We start from the raw sequence: 21,742 nt of genomic DNA, 5'->3' as shown, positions 1-21,742 counted from the left end.
GCATAGCTTATTATAGTGAGCAGCCATTTTTGGACCTGCCCTGGCTCCTTTTCAGTTTCATTTTTTTCTTGCCTTTTGTTGCCCTTGTCATTCCTCTACTTGAGTTCCTCAGATCCAGAGATTGTGCTTCAGTTTCTTTGATTAGGCCTTAAAAATGCCAACAACATATACACTCAAGATGACACTCAGTGGGGACTGATAATTGCCTAGAAATCAGTCCGGCTTTATTTGTATGGGGTGAAGAAGAGAACTTTGGGAATAATTATGTTAATAAATTAACACAATGTGTTCTATTCAAAAATTAGGAAAAGAATAACAATAACATACATGTTAATAAAAAAGGAACTAATAAAGCTGAGAGCATACATGCATGTACTAGAAAGCAAATAATAGTTAGAAGACAACTAAAAATTGTTCTTTAAAAACACTAATAAAAATAGACAAACAGGCAAGATTGATCAAGAAAAAATGTTGGAGGTGAAAAGGGAACAACTACGAAACCAATATAAATTTTTAAAATAATACAGTATGCTATTCAAATAGATCTATAAAAATAAAGGATAATTTCTAGCTTTACTAAACCTTCACGTAAAAGAGAAACTTTACCTTTTTCATCCCATTCCGTAGAAAGAGAAAGAAACTCACTTCTGTTATCTACCTTATGTTACCTTGAAACAAACCACACAAGGTCAGTATGAAAAAAACGTAATTAGAGACCATCTCACTTATAAACATATAAGCAAAAAATTCTAAATAAAGCAATAATAAATGAGATTGAAGAATGTTGGAAAAATATCATACATCAGGGCTAAGAGAAGTTCATTCCAGGAATGCAAAAGAAAAGCCTATGAGAAAGATATCCAATAGATTCCAATTGAGGAACAATCTATAAAGCCCCAGTACTCCTTAAAAACCATGAAGGTCATCAAAAACAAAGTTTTAAGAAAACTCACAGTCAAAAGGAGGCTATGGAGACATGACAGCTATTTGTTATGTGATATCCTGGATGAGATCCTGGAACAGAAAAAAGAATTACCTAAAAACTAAGGAAATCTCAATGAAGTGTAGACTTTATAATAATCTTTTAGTATTGGTTTGTTGTAATAAATATTCCATTCGAATATAAGATGTTAATAGTGGAGAAATTAGATATGGAGTATATGGAAACTCTATATTATTGTCACAATTTTTTATAAATCCAAAATTGTTCTTAAAAAATAAATTTTATTTTAAAAAGACTAATTCAGGAAAAAATTACCAAATATAAATGCATTAAAGCCAACAACAAAAATTATAAAATAAGTGGCTTTTAAAAATAAGCAAGAGAAATGAGTAACAAAGACATTATAAATTATAATAATGCATATTATTAAAGACAGTAGAGTGAACAAACACAAATAGCCCCACTTATTCTCCAAACCGTACTTAAGCCACATTGAAAGGATTTATATTAAATAAGACATAAATCCACAAGGACAAAGATGGCAGGAGAAAGACAGTAGCAACCAACTTCTTGAAGTTGCAGAACAGGTGGCCTGTGGTAAATTAATTGGCAGACCTGAGAATATTAAATCCTGTGTCAGTAATAGGGGAAGCCAAGAAACAACCTGACTTAAATTAACGCGGGTTCTCTAAAAGGGTTAGAAAATTTCCCATACCAGGTAGCTACAAAAGTAGGAGGTGATGATGGGGCTAAAAACAGGAAGACTGTAAGTCTGTTTAAGAACTAGTTAGAGCTCTGTTGCCACTGGCCACTGCTTTTTCACCCTAGAAAATGGTGAAAGTAAGTTAGGCGGGTTCTGGCTTGGAGTCACCAACACGTCTGAGTGCAGAGATACTGTCTTGAAAACAGAGGGATTAAAGGAGAGTTTTCATACTCTTTGAGCAGGAGAGAGTCTTTTGAATTCCAGGAAAAAAAAAAAAAAACTCAACATACATATATCTGAGGTTCTTCAGGAACACAGTGGAACTGACCAAAGACCATGCCTGCTTATGGTTTCTGCTTCAGTTCAGTCCTGAGCATGTAGAGCTGTCAAATATGTTGTTGGAGAAATGAGTTTAAACTTGAGGAAAGAAATCCAGGCCAGAAATGGGCATGTAGAGCTGTGAGTATATAAATCTTATGAGATTAAGAGGGGCATGAGTATAGATAGAGAAGACAAAAGCTCCAGGGCTCTTCAGTGTCCACAGTCTGTGAGATGAAGAAGCACCAGCAAAAGAAGAAGACCAGGTGAGAGTCATACCTGGGGGTCAAATGGTTGAAGCATTTCAGAAAGGAGACATGATTACCTGAATCAAATGCTGCTGAGGACTGGACATTGAGCACTACATTAAACAACATGGAAGTCTTTGGTGGCCTACTCAAGCACCAAGCCAGTTGAGAAGAGGGATAGAACACATGGGGGCTGAGGCTATGACACATGAGAACAGAGACTGAACTTTGTGCAAAGGCTGCAGGTTGGAGATGTGGAATCCAGAATTTAAAAACTGAGCTGCGAGAGATTAGAGGAATGTGCTTGGTCATGGAAGCAAATAGAGACAGAATTGTCTAAAAAGGGCCTGAGAAGAAGCGTTAAATGCTGCAATGAAGTCAAAAGGATGAAGAATGAGAAAATACAATGTGCAGTTAAAATGCTTGCCTCTGTTGATTATTACATACATACTATGAAATAAATTTTTTTGTTATAATACATCATTCTTTAAGTGGTGCCCGTGTGTCTTTGGCTGCTTTTCTGTTTACTCTAAAAATTCAAAGGCTTATTTTAGGAAGCTGGAGACGTACTCAAATCAGTCTTCTAGCCTTTACTCATACTAAAGCAACAGGTATCCAAAGAACAAAATTCTATAACTTAATTGATAAAATTAGATATACATGTAAATCATTAAATTCTTCATTAACTATTTGTTTCAATGCACAGTTTCATATTTCATAATTAAATATATATTACAAAGACATTCTATGCCTTGAACTTGTTAGCACACTCCTATCTCACAGCCTTTGCTCTAGCTCTTCTCCCTAACTGACTCTTCCCCACAGAGCTGCACAGCCCATTTGCACATTGTCTTCAAGTTCGAGTCACATATCACTGCATGCTTAAAATCTTTAGTCACTGGAGAACTGCAAATGAAAACCTCAGTGAGATACTGCTGCATGCCTATAAGAATGGTTAAAATTTTAAAAACCAACAGTATCAAGTTCTAGCAAGGATGTAGAACAAGTGGAACTCTCTCATACTTTGCTTGCAGGAGTGCAAACCGTAACAGCACTTTGGACAACAGTTTGACAGTTTCTTTCTTCAGTTTAATGTTTATTAAGCATACACTTATGACTGGACCCAGGAATCTCACTCCTAGATATTTACTTAAGAGAAATGTAAACATGTTAACACAAAAGCTTGTACATGAATGTTTATGGCAACTGTATTCATAATTGCCAAAAACAGGAACAAATCTAAATATCTACAGGTGAATGGATAAACTATGACACATCTGTAAAATAGAATATTAATCAGTAATAAGAAGAGACAACTGATACCCACAACTGTACAGATGAATCTCAAATGCATTTTGCTGAGTGAAAGAAACCAGACAGGCTACAAACTGTAGAATTTCATTCATGTGACATTCTGGAAAAGGCAAAACTATAGGAACAGAGAACAAAGCAGTAGTTGCAAGAGGCTGAGAATAGAGGAAGGGGACCAATTATGAAGGGGCACTTTTTGGAGTGATGAGATCCTCCATATTTCAATTATGGTGGCAGTTTATGGCAACAGTTGCATGAACGTATACATTCCTTAAAACTCCTTAAACCTGAAAGGGATGGAAATTTCTTGTATGCACATTTCACCCCCATGAACCTGACCTAACAACAACCACCGCAGATGTTACTCCAGCATTGAGGCTTCCCTGGCCACCCATTTCCATGGCACTGTTTCCCACCCATCCTGCTCAAGGGTCTCCCTCTTCCTCTCCCCTGATCTATAAAACCCACCACAGGGTCTCCAGGAACTGTTATGTCATGTCTTAGCTTGTTGCTCTTTTAGTTTGAAGAAGCAAAATCATTTGACCTTTCTTCCTTGATCCTGCTTTTCTCTCCTTTTAAATTCTCAGCTGTTTCACATTTTTTGCCTTAATTATTTTACTTTGAATACCTAAGGTAATTTGCCTTAAAGAAAAAAGGTATGATGAAATCAAGATTGTTTACAGGGTTAACAGACATGTTTTTCTGCATAGATAGCAGCGAGTGCCTCACAGATGACTGTAGTATAATCGCCGGGGGGAGCCTCACTGGTTGGCACCCAGACTCTGCTGCTGTGTTATGGCGAAGGGTCTTGGGGATCCTCGGAGATGTGAATAACATCCAGTCACCCAAGATCCATGCCAGAGTTTTCTGCTATCTCTATGAACTCTGGTACAAACTAGCAAAGGTAAGTCCTTCTATGTTACTTTTTATTCTAATCCAGGAAAATGGTCTTATCATTTAATGTAAAAACTGTGTTTCAGTTAACTACTGAACATATTCTGAAACACAAATGGTACATTTAGACAAAGTCCATTTGATTATCAAAGAATAATCATATATAACATGACTATTTTATAAATGCAAAAGTTATTTCATTTAGTGCAAAAGTAGAATATTGCTATAGGATATTAAATACAGGATGTTAAGTCATTCTAGTTACTCTCTTTATAAAAGTGATACTGGTTGTATTGTATACAATTTGAAAAATGTAGAAAAATACAAAGAAGAAAATTAACATCAGTATTCATAGAAATAGCCAATATTAATATATAGTCTTCTTTCTTTTTATGAAAGTAGAATCTTAGAGTACATATAATTTTTTTTTTTTTTTTGAAATGGAGTCTTGCTTGCCCTGTCGCCCAGGCTGGAGTGCAGTGGCGCCATCTTGGCTCACTGCAACCCTCTGCCTCCTGGGTTCGAGCAATTTTCCTGCTTTAGCCTCCTGAGTAGTACATACAATTTTTATTCTGATTTTTGTTTGGGTTCTGACATTCACATGTTATTAAATTTTTTTTTCAAAAACATGGTTCATGTTTGTTCAGTATAACTCATTAAAATGTTACTTATCGTTTGGAATTCAGGACCTCCCCAGCCATTAACGTTCAAGGAAAAACAATGCCTTTGTTTTGTATATAAATCTAAAACCACATACAGTAAGCCAAACATGTAATTCAAAAGGATAATCTCACAATAAAAGAGAAACTTGTAAATATTACAGGTTTTCACTTATAGAAATTAACTGAAAGCAGCTATATGGTCACAGAAGACTGTTGAAATACTGTTGGGATAAACGTAATGTTACCTACCCTAAAATTCTCCTCTTTGTGAATTAGATACGGGATAATCTAGCAATAAGCCTGGATAACCAGTCTTCTCCATCTCCTCCAGTTTTGATCCCACCACTCAGAATGTTTGCATCATGGCTATTTAAGGCAAGTGGATATGTGTTTATTCCTTTATTGCGATTTCCTCTTCCTTTCTGAAATTGAGTTTGAAAAATGTAATTGCCCAAGACTGCATGTTTTGAAGACAGGCTGGGTCTTACTAAAGTCACTGCATCCCACATGTCCATAAACAACTCTTAAGGAAAACTGAGAAGTAAATGAAATGTTGAAATACTCTGCACCTGGGCTTGATTTAATCTGGAAACATCATCTCCTTGACAGGCGGCGACACTGCCAAATGAATATAAGGAAGGCAAACTACAAGCCTACAGGCTGATCTGTGCCATGATGACCAGACGCCAGGACGTTCTGCCAAACTCAGATTTCCTGGTGCATTTTTACCTTGTGATGCACCTGGGATTAACCAGCGAGGATCAGGTATTCTGCGACTCCTTTATTGTGATTGCCCATTAATTGGAAATAGCGTATCACTCTTTAAAGACATTAGTAATATTTATGAAAATACATCAGAAGTGTTGAATTTCTCAGTAGTTTCAACTCTTTTACACACAGCAAGCACAATGGTCTTTCAAAAATGTAAATCAGGTTTCACATCCCTGCTTCTTCTCCCCACTGACTTTGCATTTGCATTGTGCCAACCAAATTTTAATTTTATTCTATGGCCTCTATGATCTAACCTCTGCCTGTGTTGTCAACCTCAAAATACTATTATAACCACTTTTTGTTTGGGTTCTGCATTAAATGTGGTTTGAAGAAAGTGGTACTGATCATTTAAAAATGTTTGAAAATTGTTGTTTTATTAGTTATGATGTTTTTGTGAAAGACTTTACCTGTAAGATAGAAGACGAGTCCACACATTTCTTGATAAGGAGTTATTTTAATTTCTCCCAATGCAATTTAAGTTTGGTTCAAGTTAGAACAGAAGGGCCCAAGGAGCCACTAGCTACCTCTTCCTCCTTGTAGGCCCTAGGTTTGGGAGATAGGGTGTGGCCAGACCCTGACCTTCCTCCCTTGGGAAGACTTCTGCCAGTTGAGGGAGATTACGGATAGGGACACATGGATTCTTGACTTGATTTGGGATATCAAGCAGGCAAGTGATGTGATTGATTTATGCTTCACAGAGATTCTGGACTGCATTTGGAAGATGGATTTGAAAATGTGATAGTAGGATAGAATCAGAGATTGGCCTGTAGATGGAGAATAATTAGGAAGTGTTTAATACAGATTTTAAAAAAATGGTAAGAACTAAGCCGGTAGCATTGGGGATGGAAAGAAAGGAATAGAAAAGATTCAAGAAATTTTAAGACATTTCATTTTATTACTAGGTTTTCTTAACCAATATAGAGGTATAGGGAGTGTTTGAGATTTACCCTTTAAATTGTAAATACTTATTAATGAACTTGAATCATTTATTAACTATCAAGTAACTGTCCTTTCTGCATTTTTTGTATTCGTTGAAGGTATGATGCAGACACACAGACCTTTTGATACCCCAGGGTACATGTAAGAAGTTATTCTCCTGATAAGCAAACTTTTTTTGTTGCTTTAGAATGTACTTGAATTTAAATAGTTTGCAGTATGTATTTCCCAATACTTACTTTGAGCTTTAAAAATCATTGAACTCTTATATGAAATAATAACCATACTGTCCTAGTGAGTAGTCTGTCATATTCATTGTGATTTTAGCAGTGTATAGAGGACATCCATGTAGCAGGCTGGCTTAGTCCCATAATCTCATTTATTTCCTAGATAAATGTAGAAATAGGAACACAGAGTAGAATTGTTTGTACTCCCTGCTCAAATATTTTACAGCCATCATTGCAAGTGGAAGCATCTTTTACAGAATGATGCAACTCAGGGTATGTGGAGGATTATGGGGTATAGAAAAGACAATTAACTCTCAGATAATAATGAACTCCTTCAGTGAAAGAAACAAAAGAGGAAGGTTTACTTAACAATACCCTACTTTAAAGAAGCCTTATGCTAATATTTTGCAGGAAAAAAAATTTACTTGGAAATAATAATCAACTATAGATCCTTCTCATTTTATAAAAACAAGTAAGTTAGCAGTAAACAATGTTCCTTAGAATGAGTTTTTTAGAAAGTCACATAAATGAGTTTAGAATTGTCTTTCTGTTTTAAGATGTGTTGATGTGGAAATGAAACAGTAAAATGAGATGAAATAAGAGTATATTATATAACATTTGAGAACCTGAAAAAAATTATTTTATAAATCATTTTCAAGAAATACAATTTTATAGTATAGACAAAAGAATTTCCAAATTTTGTGCTTAAAATTGTTTTTACATCTTAGTGCATATTATGTTTTTAATTAAGTTAAGGCTCAATATCTTTTATAGTTCATAGTGGAATACATAAATCTTAAAAGATGGTCCAATGCTAACAGTAATCCCAACATTCAGACTTCTAAGATGAAATGAGGATATCATAAATCTCTATTTAAAATCAGCCTATTGTTTAGGCTGTTAGAAGCTTGAATTTTTATGTGAGTTTAATAGAGTTGACTGTTTTCTTTAACCTTAACAATTATTGTTATATATTTTAGAAGCGCTGACTGTCTGCCAAACAGAATTACTCTAAGTAAACTTTATTCCTTTGCCAGATGAAAATTACGCAGAAGACCTAATGAAAGAAACTTTTTTTCATTTAAGTTAAGAAATGTCTCTGGTAATTAGTTTAACTTTTGATCCACACATCTAAATAGATCATAGTGGTTGTTCCAGAACTTATGTAATTCTGGAAACACATGTTATATTAATTATAAAAAGAAAAGAAAGCATTTATGGTAGAGAATACAGTTAAATTCAATTTTTTAATTAACAAACTATGTACCTGTGACTGCTACCATCTCAAGGCTTCTTTCGATTTTGTGAGAATTCTCAAAGGGCCACACTTTTATGTATCCTAGCAGCAAAAGGATTTATTTATGCAGAGAGAACCTTATGAAAGATGTCCTGTGTTTTTAAATAAATAATCATAAATAATTGTTTAAAATTGAACATTATCAGTTTTGTCTCACAAATAAAATCCAAGGTGGGTTTCTTCCTTTTGCCTCTGGGTGGCACACTTGTCTGCACGACGCAGCTTTGTGGTTCATGGGCCTTTGAACATTATGCTGTGTATGGCTTGGTTGTTTCATGAAGTTCTTTCTTAAATCTGAAGGTATCAAAATTATATCAGTAGTGACCAATAAAGTGTTGAATTAAATAAGTTATAAGATGCTAAAAAATATTTTCAAACATAATGATGTTCATAGTAATTGAAGACATTTTTTAGTTTAAAAAACAATTTGTAAAGTAGATGTCTCATGAGTTGTGTTCTCTGGCAATCCTGGAAAGTTATAGTTTCATCTAATATGATAGCAAATTTATTATGTAAACAGACATGACCATTTGTATCTTAAAAAATAATAATACATATACCAAACAGCCAGAAAAATGTAGTGCATTCCAAAGCAACTGTTTTTAGTATTTTTAACCAGTTTCAGTTATCCTAATAACTTATGTAATACTAACACAATGAATTTATCAAGTAGTATTTCCCCCGGTACATATGTAACATGGGTTCGTGGTTGATTGGTGTGATCGAAAACATGGTTTGAAATGGCTTTATTTTTTCCTTGACAATGAATTTTTTTAAAAAATTGATGTTAGTGGTTTACAAAATAATTAGGATTATAAACAGTTCCAAAATAACTATAAATTATGAAGAAAATTTGGCGTGACTTTCAGGGCTACCCAGCCTGCCTGTGAAGGAGTCTCCCAGTGCGCTTCCCTCTGCTCAGCTGCTTTGTGTCTGAGGGTGGGCTGGTGATGGTGCTTAGGAGTATTTATTTCTTCAGCACTCACAGTGCTGGACTCTGTGCTGGGTACTGCGTGATGTTGTACCATTGAATCTTCTCTGCAATTCAATTCAATAAATACCATGGCCTATTTTATTTTATTTTATTTTATTATTGCTTTTTTTTTTTAGAGATGGGGTATCGCTCCATTGCCCAGGCTGGAGCGCAGTGACACAATCATAGCTCACTGGGCTCAAGCAGTCCTCCCGTCTTGGCCTTCCAAAATGCTGGGATTACAGGTGTGAGCCATAGTACCCAGGCCCCTGAGGCCCATTTTATAAATAATGAAACTTCAAAAAAATATCTAAAACTTTTGCCCAGTGCCACAGGCTAAAAAGCCTGTTAGAATTCACATACAGGCCTGGCTTATTCCACCAGGTATGTTTTCTTTTATTGATTCACAGCAAGCGTATTGGTCCAACAGCCTTGATGTTGTTTCTCCCTTCCGTTTTATTTTGCCTGGGCTCTGCCCTTGGTCCTACTCCACTTCAGAATCCTCCTTATTAAACTACCCTGCCCCAACCTGGAAAGACCTTTCCACAGTTGCCTTCTCAGTTCTTCATCATCCTTCAATTTCTCTTCTAAAGCTGTTTCTTGTTGTTCTCAGTTTTTCCTAACACTTAAGCAGCTTTTTCACATCAGAATTCCCCAAAATAGTTTGACATGAAAGAACCTATGATTTGGATTTATTAAAAAGAGTTTCTATTAATTTCATGATTATTTAAAACAGATGGAAAGATCAATATGTGTGAAATGGAAAAGGACAGTTGAGGAAAGGAATTTTATTTTCATGTTTGTAAGAACATGTATCAGAGACTGGAAGGTTTTCTTTGCTTAAAATAAGTGAGCTATTTTTTAACAATGACTTACAGATTTAATGTCTTAATGTAATTTGTCTGTTATACATCAAAGTTAAATTCTCTTTTAAATGCAAAGCCTACATTAATGTAAAATTATTGTTGCAAATATGCATATAGACATTTTGGGAAATGTGGGTCTTTGTCATTTTCATCTATAATATTGTGTTTTATAATGCACCAAAAAAGCATGAGGCCTCTCTCCAATGCAGAAGTGTTTGTTGTTCTGCCCTGAAGTAACATATTTGGATCATAACAGCATAAAGTTAAGATCTAGTGTAATAGAGTGTGATAAAGTGTATTGGTTAAGAGCATGGACCTCAAGTCAGCTTGTCTGATTTCCTGTCTTGGCTTTGTTACTTATTAGCCAAATCATTTGGGTTTGCTGTGCTCTGGCTCCCTTATCTATCGAATGAGGATAATAATAGTGCCTACCTCAGAGGGTTGTTCGAAGACTTGAAAGAGGTAAAAACATGTAATGCATTCAGTCTGGATCATGGATATGATCCCTCAGTAAGCATGAGCTCTTGTAATAATATTAAGGGTAAGGAGAAGAACAGCAACACCATCATTTATTTCTGATATCTTAAAGTGTTGATTTTTTTTCTTTCTCCATATACATTTTCTTACTTTGAACATAATGATTTGACTAAAAAACATAACTAGGCATTGTGGAATTTTACAACGTGTGGAGAAATAACCACTCCCTGTGCTATAGACAGACATACCGATTGATACATTTGTTTTACCCATGTATGCTTATGATCCAGAAATGCTTCTTTTGTGTCCATGGCTATCGGCTCACTTTCCCTCACTTTTCACCCCACCCAATGAGCCTCTGTACAAGGAAAGCTAGAAAGCTGAACACTGCATGTCCCAGACTCCTTGCAGCTGGGTTGGCATTGACCCAGGTTCTGTCCAGCAGAGACACCAGCCAACATGGCACTTGAAGGTAGATGTGGGGAGTGATGGGCAGCAGCACAGGGGGAGCTGGGTCCTCCTGTCATGGAGGTTCTGCTCCGGCACCACCATCACTGTTGAGATGAGCAGACAGTGGGCTCTGCTGGAACAGCCTTGTGATGTGGCTGGGTGTTCCTGCTTAGCAGCTTTTTCCTGGCTGTGGAGATTTGTGATTGGTTCCCTGGCACTTCTAGACATTCTGCAAACCATCTAACACCCTCATAGAAGTCTCTTTCTTCTTAATCTCAAAACAGTGGATTCTCTTGCCTGCAAGTAAGACCCTGGCTCAGCCAGTAACTGCTCTGCAAAGTGCTGTGCTGGTCACTGGCAATACATGATCAACACTGGTTCATATTTCAGTTGCTGAATGCACTTGAGCATTAATTTAATTTTTGTATTTTTAAAATTTTAGCCACTTATTTTGTAGGCAATAATATTTAGCTTGTAGGAACATTTTGCTTTCATTTAACTCCACATTTTTATGAACCTTTTGTCACATCAATGTTAAAAAAAACCATAATTTTAAACATCATATATAGAGCAGTATTCTATCACAGAAGTCAAAGTAGTTCATGATTTTCTTAACGGGTGTTACAACCCCCTCTCATGAGGTATATGATGGAATAATATAATAATAAACAGTCATTTGTAAAAAGATCCCATGAGGCCCCTCAGTGAGCATTAAGACTCAGCAGTGAGCTTTGAAAGCAAGGTGCAGGGGTGATACTTGTAAATTGGCCATACCTGACTCTTTTAATAACCCCAGACAGCCTGTATCATGCAGTCATATGTAATAATTGCATCACCTTTTCTCAGACAAAGAATTGTTCTTTGCTGAAAATTTAGACTTGTTACTATGGAACCATATATGTTAGATAAACATAAATTTCAAATTATATTTAAGGTGAAACATAAGTGAGTATTCAGTTCCAGGAAAGGTAAAGAATTAGGATGGCAAATTGGAGGCCTTGTTTATCTCAAATCCTTTGAAATAATTTTAATACATGTCTCTAAAGTGCTCATTCTGTACAGCAAGTGATTTTACCAAGGTTTTAATTTATAGGATTTTAACTCAACACTAGCAGATAAAGTACTTATTTGTGAATTTAAAGATCTAACTGATGTTCCGAGGATGAAATAATAACTTTGATGTGTATCAGTAGAGGAACTTTAGACCTTTAGAAGGCTAACTTTGTTAAAGCTTCATTTAAAAACAGTTTTTAAAAAACTATAGGTTTATACAACAAGTAAAAATAGGACTAATGTGGGGCCTTATTCCTAAGGTTTTTAAGAATTGGAAAATGTACTTCCAAGAATTCAGGATATAAGATGGCTTCAGAATATATTGACTTTCAAGAATAACATATGACTCTCATGGATGGCAGGCCTGATACTGGGAACTAAAATACCTTAGAGCTAGACTCAGCTTTGTCACTCACTGGCCATGGGGCCCTCACCTATCCACAAGTAGTCAAGGGAATGAATTGGGCTAGAGAGCCTCTCAGACCCTTTCCCATTAAGCATTCTTAGATCCTCTGATTTATTTTTAGGCATTTTATTATTAGGGTCACATCACTCCTTCCTAAATGTGGCACAAAGTTCAATGATCTTTTTATGTTGAATATTTTTTCCTGCCATGGTAAAGACCTAGTCAGGTTATGAGAGTGTGAGATGCATAAACAAGTATCTGTACTAACCATCAACTTGTGCAGAAGACCAAATAAGTAGTGATATACATGTTATGAAAATTGAACTGTTGAATATCCTTTTAGCTAAGTTGATTTGAAAGCAGCTCACAAAGGAGAGGGGATTTAGTAGGACTTTCAAGGATGGATAGGATTTAAATAGCAGGACAAGAAGCATGATGGAGTTTCACATCAAAGATACAGAACTTTTCAGGCTGTGTTCAGGAACAATGACTAGAGTGGCTTTGATTTAATGCCAGATATATGCATAGAAATACTATATGGTCATGAATCCAGGCAGCACTGTAGAGAGCCTTGATTCAAAGTAGTTTTCATCCCATGGACAGTGGGGAGCTGTTGAAGGTTTTTGAGCATGATACTCCACATGACCACAAGAGCATTTTAAGAAGCTTAAACCACAGTGATAAAGTGGGGGTGAATTATAATCATGAAAGAATGATGACAACAAGCACAGAAAGGAAATTATTGTAATAGCCCAGGGGCAAGGTAATGAGGGCTAACAAGGACTGAGGCACAGATGGGGTTTGTGTGTGTGTGTCTATGTGTATAATTCATTATATGTGTATATATTTTGTATATATATGCACATATGTGTTTTGTGCATGTGTGTGTGTGTGTGTTTGTCTGTGTGTGAGAAATATGTTGGAGAGGTAGGATGTAGTACTGATTGGTAAGCATCCTGAGAAAGTAGTGTCCTGGCACGATTCCCATTATCTGTCAAGGCAAATGTTGGTTCAGAAAGGCAAGAAGATGAATTGAGAAGACATGTGGGCATGATAGGATAAAGGGACTGTAAGTTTCGACTCATGTCTTGATGACCCTTCCTCACCTTGGACATTATAGCATAGGACAGGCCAAATGGGTGCATCCGAGGATACACCAAGGGGTGTCCCCAAAGAATTCTTGCCTGTTAGGAATTAGAAATGTGCAGGAAAGATTTCCAGGGACATTTTCTCTCTACTTAAGAGAACATATTTTCTAATTCTGTTGGAATTCAAGCAGTTGGTATGCAAATTGTAAATGTATTTATAATTATTAAAATGGGACATCTAAAGGGCTCTGTAATTGATGTTTTTGTTAGCCAAGACATATATTTGTTACTAAGTATTTCTGAAAGTAATGTAGCACTTAAAAACAAGTCCTTTTATTTTTCTAAAAATACAACTTCTGACCTGAATTTACTTTATTCAAGTTAATGAAATATTATTGAATATAAGGGGAGTTTACTGTAGCAATAAACAAAACTTCCAAGTTTGACTTAGGTTTGATTGAAGGATAATATTTATAAGGACAGGTGAGAGATGACAGTCCTCTCCTGACATGTATTGTTAAGTTAATCATAATTCCTGTTTGTGCTTATTGTACAAATTCAGAGTGATAAAATATAGAAGCTGTCATATAATTAATGTTACACCATCAGGTAGCATCCACTGCCTTCCGAGTGTTTTCCACAAGGTTTTGTGGGAATGGACAAGCCACAGATTCATCAAAATTTATCAATGAAAATTTTATTATAACTTTATTCAGCTATCAATCGCCATAAAGACTTCAGATAGATGACTGCACCAAAAATAAATGTGAGATATTTTTTCTTTTTTTTATAGCTGTAGAATCAATAATTATTTTCATTAATCTGTAGACAGAGCCCACTTATACCTCAATGAGGAAAGTAAAAATATGTAGGAGGTAACAGATGGCAGAGGTTTCGGTTATGAGGTTTAACACATGTGCAGTGAACTTGTTTCACAGCTTTAAAAAGTGTAAGATGATAGCATGGAGGCTGATCCAGAGAGAAAAAAATCTACCTGACAGGCCAGAAACTACAGTTTTGTTTGGTTTCCTTTGTTGGATTTAAAGGTGTAAAGACTTTCTTTCAAGTAAATGTTATCAGACATGAATATGAATTATGTATATTTAGCCCCAAATCTTCCGGTATCTAGTAAGACATGCTACGTGAAATAAAGCATAAAAATAGTATAGCAACTCTCAGTATATGTGGGAAAAGGAAAGATTTTGTTCTTAGTAAACTGTTACCGTGTGATATCGTGTATCAGTTGGCATACATTTTTCAGTTGAGAACATGTTCTTTTGCTCTGAGGTTTCTCTCTGGAAGGAGACTCTACTGTGGCCTGTCACAGAGCCCAGATCACCGGAATCTTTTTTAATAGAGTCACTGGAGTGCATTCTGTCTTTTCCCAGAGAGGGTAGATGCTCAGTAGATATATTGATTGATAGAAAATGGAAGAAAAAAAAAAAAGACCTTCTTCTGAGACTGGCTATTCCAAATCTACACAGCATCATGGGGATGAATGGGTAACCAAAGCAGCCGAGCTGAGCCACTTTGGCTGCAATTTTGGCTCCAACTATCAGTTTCAAGGCAGGCATTAACTTTCTACTGTGGTGAGCTAGTCAACGTTCATTACCCTAGAACAGTGATTCTTGAGGGGCAGGGGAATTTTGCCCCCTCCAGGGAACATTTGGCAATGTCTGGACACACTTTTGGTTGTCATAAAGTACACTGTCATTTGGTGGGTGAAAGCCAGGGATGTTGTTAAATATCCTGTAGTGCACAGAAACACAACAAAGAATTTATGACCAAAAATGTCAGTACTGCTGAGGTTGAGAAACCTTGCCCTAAAGGAGTACTTCTGCAGATGACATTGTCCTAAGAAAAGAGCTAGGTGATATAAATTAAATGACACAACTCAGTAATCAAAGACAGTATGAAAGTCTCACTCTGTTAGCTTAACCAAGGAAATAAATGCATACAAAAATTTAACCAGGGAGATTAAGAGAGTCAATGTTTCAGGTTGAGTTAAATGAGTTTTCAAAAAGGGGGTACAATTTCATAATGGTTTGGCTTACTAAATTCTCTGTCTAAAAAAATCAGTTTAAGAAATAAAACATGGAACGTTCTGATTAATTCTGAAGTTAACATGAAAATTATCTGAGATGAATTTTGTCTGGAAGCCCAAAGTAGAAAGTTGTGTGGCCTGCATCTGCAAAGCCCAAGGCACTGTATGTATGAAAGGAGGCAGGAAGGGGGCTCAGGTTCCACTTCTTGCATGAGCACTGCCTGAGTAGCTAAGAGGAAGCAGGATGGCTGAGAGAACAGCTTGCATGGAAAAGGGCTGGTGCATGGAGACAGATAATTGCCTTTTTCAAATGTCTGAAGCAGTGCTGTGTGAGAGAGACTGTTTTACCCAGAGCCAGAACTAATGGGTAGATTCTAGCTCATCATCAGGAGACACTAAATCCAGTTTTCTGTTCAAATATGGCAGGTGATAGATTCTGTGTTTGTAAGCTTTTCAAGCTCTAAAGTATTCAGTCCAAGGCTGTCTGACGCTCTAGGACAGCCTCAGAAAAAGGGAACATTCACTTTAGAGCTTGAGCCCTACCTAGCCTTGCACTCAAGTCACTGCATCCATGAATTGGTGACCAGATACATAGCCTGTTTGGCTTGTGCTGCTTATTCCATGAAACGGGTTTCTGATGACTCTGGGACTTTGGGAAGGGAAAAGATAGTTAGGCCTTCAGTAGGCAATGGTACATTTCATTGCAGAAGGGATTTTCCTGCTCTTTGGAATATAGCTATTGACCTGTAAGACCATCTTTTCTCATTTAGAGTTCTATGAAGACTTTAAGAAATGTTACATTTTTCTCCAGGCACAGAGGCACTGAGAGACACAGGAATAGCTTCTAGAGACATTTCAAGTACTAAAGTTATACTTGGGGAAGGAGGATACATTAACTCCCATTTGGAGAGGAATGATTTTTGAATATAAGAGATTTAAATCATGACTGTGGTTTATAATTCATAAAGAGTAGACTTGGATAGAAGGATATAATGTCAAGAAAAGCATTTTAAATTGCAATTTTTGTTTCCGTGAGAAAAGTGCTCTCCTTGTGGGGAATAATCTCTTTTTGTCTGTTGATTTCTTTTTAATACATAACAATAAGTGGTATTGTGGTAATTGCAGATTGTTCAGCTATTAATGCTATTTACTGAAACACATTTTAGAGAGAACATTGTTTTCTGAAGAAGCAATAAACAACAGTTTTTCTTTTGTTCTCCCATGGAAAAAATATCCTTTGGTAGGTAATTGTGGGCTAAAGAAATGTTAGCAAAAGAGAAGCTTTTAATAATAAGACATTAAAACAAAATACCTACCATTTTCCTGTGTGCTGGAGTCTAGTTGAACACGTGCAGCATGGTCCCTTCATCAAGACCCAGTGCCTTGTGCCACCTATTTGCTTCCCTTCCTTGGTTCCCATGGCATGCCTGCTGTCCCCATCATGCAGGAGCCCTGTGCTCTTGGTGGCCTCACTCTTAGCTATGAGTAGCTCTCCCCTCCCCTAACAGGTCATTGCTGGAAGGCAGGGGCTGCCTTAGAACCTCACAGCAACTAACATGGTACCTTCAACCCAGTTAGCACTTGAGAATTTCAAATGATCCTGGAAAATTAATATTTTAATAAGATCATGAATAACTGTTGCTGTTATTTAATAAAAATAATAATTATGAACTTTGGAATTTACAAAATGCTTTCAGTTACAATCTCCTTTGCCCTTTTGAAGAGTACAACAGGGCATGATGCATTTTCATTCCCATTTTACGGATGACGAAATTGTTGTTCGAAAGGTAAAGTATCTGCCCAAGTTCAGCTAGCAAATTAGTTGTATCTTTTACTGGAATTTTATCTTTAAAGCCCTCCTCCTCCTATTTCCTCATTAGCTCAAAAATCTACACTTAAAGCATCTCATTAAAAAAAAAAAAAAGTTGTTTTTAAGCCCCTAAAATGAGTTTTGTTATATGTACATTAAAAATCAAAATGTAAAATAAGTATTCCTAGAATTTGAAGCAGCAAGCCATTTGTCCACCATTTAGAGGTCGATTGACCTCTTTGCTTTCTGCCATGGTGAGATTTGTATGTGGTGGGCTTTTCATCATAGGATGGGCAGGACAGGTGTAGTGTCGGGTTTGTCGGTATTGCTGCTTTGCTAGTGGATCTGGCCTGAGGTTTCTCCATAAGCAGGTTGATAGAGCTGGCTTCCTTTGGGATTGTTCTCTCAAATTTCAGCCATTCTTGAGAGCTCTTTGTCTAAACACGAATTGTCTAAATGGGAGGGGTGGGAGATTGTCATTCTAATTCATCCAGGCCTCCACCCACATTAGAGGGTTGGTCGGTAGAGTCCCAAAATTGAATGACCACAGGGTTGCCCTCTGTTTTTTTGCAGAACACAAAAATGTTGAGAGCTTCAGTTTTGCTGCTTTGTGCAGGTGGAGTAATTTTACTTGTAAGAAAATAAACCAAGAGAGCATGCATTTTGTGTTTTCTTAGAATGAAAAGAATGGATAATAATCATATTCTAAAATCAATCTCTTTACTGATAAGGGAACAAACCAGAAGTTGTGGGAAGTAACGAACAGAAATCATTTTTTGTTGTTAATCTGTTCTTGGGCATAGGCTAGGAAACATCCTGGCAAAAGTCAGTACCATGAAGCAGACTCATTTTCACCCAAACCTGAGAGCCAGGCTTCCCGATTTCACCATATGAGAAGGAAGCATGTTTAAATGCATGGGACACGCTAGTCTGTGATGGCATTAGAAGCCCTGAGCTTTTTTTTTTTTTTTTAGCAGAGTTGAGATCACAGATAAATGAGCACAGAAGCCACGAAGAGCTGGTATATGTTCTCTAGTGTTCATTCTCAGGGAAGAATAGGAATCTTAATTTGTTGCTGGAATCCTGGTAAATTTCTTTTTTTTTCTCCCTTAAGATCTTTCTAATGCATTTCCCCTCACCGCCCCCAGCCTCCTCACACAATTCCACACTCCCTTACCCCCCATGCCCAGTAATTTCCGAAGAAGATGGCTTTGGTGGAAGACCTGTCTTTATTTTGAAGATAGCATTTATGAGCCAGTTCCTTCATCTGATAATACTTCTATGAGAGTAGGAGTTAACGTGTTTATCTTTGGAAGCATATTTTTAAGCTGAAGCAATCATCTGTTGACTTCACTTGAAAGTATAGTTTTAAAAGGTGTTATTTGCATTTTTAAATGATTATTAGGTAAAGTGAGTGAGATGAAAGAAGAATTCATGTTTCAAAACTAAGTAAGTCCTCAAAATAGTGCTGTGCAGGCCGGGCGCGGTGGCTTTTCCCTGTAATCCCAGCACTTTGGGAGGCTGAGACGGGTGGATCACCTGAGGTCAGAAGTTCAAGACCAGCCTGGCCAACATGGCAAAGCCCCATCTCTACTGAAAATACAGAAAATTAGCCGAGCGTAGTGGCGGATGCCTGTAATCCCAGCTACTTGGGAGGCTGAGGCAGGAGAATTGCTTGAACCCAGGAGGTGGAGGTTGCAGTGAGCCAAGATTGCGCCACTGCACTCCAGCCTGGGCAACAAGAATGAAACTTAGTCTCAAAAAAAATAAAAAATTTGAAAAAATAGTACTGTGCACTATATATGAGGCCCATTATTCACGAATATTAAATGGTGCTTCATTGACCCTGAATTAACATTTTCCCTTCCTGTAAGGAACAGGACGATGCTTGGGTTTGTGTTTAAACCTTGCTGGTAACTGCAGTTCTGGCCTTGATTGATGCCGTTCTCCGTGTCTGTTAAATTAAAAGATTGAATGATGATCTCTCGGATCTCTTCTCTAAGTTTTTATGGTTCCAAAGGAGTAAGTTAAATACCTTTGTTACCCAAATTCAGTAGTGTTGTGTTTTCCGTACTTATTTTTTCTACTTCATTCTGGGGTAACATAGGGTGCAGGTGGGGCCTAACCTAGATTCCAACATTAGAATGAGAATATTATTTTACTTGGCATCATTGGCAGTGTCGATTAAATCTTTACTATGCCCTTGCAGCCATGACCTTAAGCAACACCTGACTGTGTTAAGTCTGTGGTTTCACTCAAGTGTTTCTTTTTAATATTCTAAGAAGAATATATTTCTAGCAGATGCATTCTTGAGACAGTGTGAATAATAAACCTGGGAAAAGTATAGTTTTCTGACTCTGCAGTACCTATGTTTGTGTGTGCACATTTGACTCATTTTGGCAATTCTTACCTTAATATTTACTTACATGATTACACACAGTACGTGCATTTTACTTACCCCCTTTTTTTTTAAGACGGAGTATCACTCTGTCGCCCAGGCTGGAGTGCAGTGGCACGATCTTGGCTCACTGCAACCTCCGCCTCCTGGGTTCAAGCAATTCCCTGCCTCAGCCTCCTGAGTAGCTGGGATTACAGGTGCCCACCACCACGCCCGGCTAATTTTTGTATTTTTAGTAGAGATGGGGTTTCACCATCTTGGCCAGGCTGGTCTTGAACTCCTGACCTCAGGTGATCCACCCACCTCGGCCTCCCAAAGTGCTGGGATTACAGGCATAAGCCATCACGCTCGGCCGCCCATCCTTTTATCTATGATGGCAGTGACCCTGTTTTTGCTTCTGCTAGAGAACATTGTAAAGCTGTAGAGGAGGGGGTGGAGGAGACAAACAGAGACACTTGGCTCAGTATAGCCTCTTCTAAGACAAGCAGTTGGGCACCTCAGAAAAATATTTTAGTATCCTCCTACCCCAGCCCTCCCTCATCCCCAGCCCCCAGTAACTTTCTTGTTGCTGTATAAATGCCTTTCTGTGTAGACTTATCCCTGAGCTTTGGCAATGAGGCCTGATTTTCTTTTGGAGTGCTGTACCAGCGTCTAGCACTCAGAGCACCTTACACATGTGTCTGATGCAACTGAGTGGCTTCCACTGTTATCACTTACTGGCAACAACTTGTTGAAGCCCTCATTTGCTAAAGTCTCATTGTGAGGATTTAATAACTGCTCTTGAGCATCTGCATCAACCTCATTAAGCCAACCTGTTGTACAAACTGTAATGGTGTAGATTTGAAGCTTATCGGGGTCATGACTAAGACAGTCATTACATAGTCAGGCCACGGCATCTTCAAGGCACTATTGGTGCAGCTGGTAAGTCACTTCTCTCCATGACCCTACAAACAGTTTTCCTCATCTTATGGAATTATAAATGTGCCAGAATTTCCTAATAGGTTTGCCATCTCCCTGTCAGTCTCCTCAGTGAGCTGTGAAGTGCCCATTATAGGAAGCACACGTGAAAGACAGCAGCCCCTCTTGATCTGTGGGCTTCAGGCAGGGTGTTGTGTTGGTCAGAGAAAAGGGGCTTTATGTTTTGTTCACATAGCAAAGGACTTGGGGCTGAGGGAGCGAGCTGATTCATGTGATGGAGAATCATTTCTTTCTTAGAGGCCCTGATCTCACAGCACCCTGAGCATCCTTGCAGAAAGCACTCATTTGCTGCTGCAAAAATATATTGCAAAAAGGTTGCCCAGGGCTTGTTTGCCACCAAACAAGTTCTGGCTCTGGCTTTCTTCCCACCAAAGAAATAACAGGCATTTCCATTTTAAACTCTGATGTTCTCCCTAAGATCAGGGACAAGACAAGGATGTCTTTTCTCACCACTTTTCAACAGTGTACGAGAGATTCTAGACAGTGAACTTAGGTAAGAAAATGAAATAAAAGCCATTCAGACTGGAAAGAAAAATGAAAGATATGTATATTGACAAGTATATGATCTTGTATTTGGAAAACCTCAAGAAATACACACACACTTAAAAAAGAAACCTACTAGAACTAATAAATTATGTAAGATTGCAGGATACAAGATCAATATGTAAAAATCAACTGTATTTTTATACAACAGAAATGGACAATTTAAAATGAAATTAAGAAAGCAATTCTATTTACAATAGCATCAAAAAGAATCAAATACTTAGGAATAAATTTAACCCAAGACTTGCACTGAAAACTGCAAACCTTGCTATAGGACTTTAAAAACTACCTAAATAAATGGAAAAATATCCGTGGATCAGAAGACTTAATATTATTAAGATAGCAG

The 21,742-nt window shown here is 37.2% G+C and overlaps 1 protein-coding gene across 20 annotated transcripts in view; it reads left to right on the top strand.

Moving 5' to 3' along the window:
- Window positions 1-21,742, top strand: part of RALGAPA2 (Ral GTPase activating protein catalytic subunit alpha 2) — a 326,217-nt gene that overhangs the window by 135,774 nt on the left and 168,701 nt on the right. For all 20 annotated transcript variants that reach the window (XR_010154291.1, XR_001712145.4, XM_063803184.1 and 17 more), the window contains 3 exons: window positions 4,234-4,427; window positions 5,356-5,454; window positions 5,689-5,844. Coding sequence is in view for 18 of the 20 variants with exons in the window: in XM_063803184.1 (XP_063659254.1) it covers window positions 4,234-4,427; window positions 5,356-5,454; window positions 5,689-5,844 (449 nt within the window). In the remaining 2 variants the exon portion in view is untranslated. The remainder of the gene's footprint in view (window positions 1-4,233; window positions 4,428-5,355; window positions 5,455-5,688; window positions 5,845-21,742) is intronic.

Source organism: Pan troglodytes, chromosome 21 (genome assembly GCF_028858775.2).
Source record: "Pan troglodytes isolate AG18354 chromosome 21, NHGRI_mPanTro3-v2.0_pri, whole genome shotgun sequence".
Taxonomy (NCBI): Eukaryota; Metazoa; Chordata; class Mammalia; order Primates; family Hominidae; genus Pan; species Pan troglodytes.
This window is presented reverse-complemented; position numbering and strand designations above follow the sequence as displayed.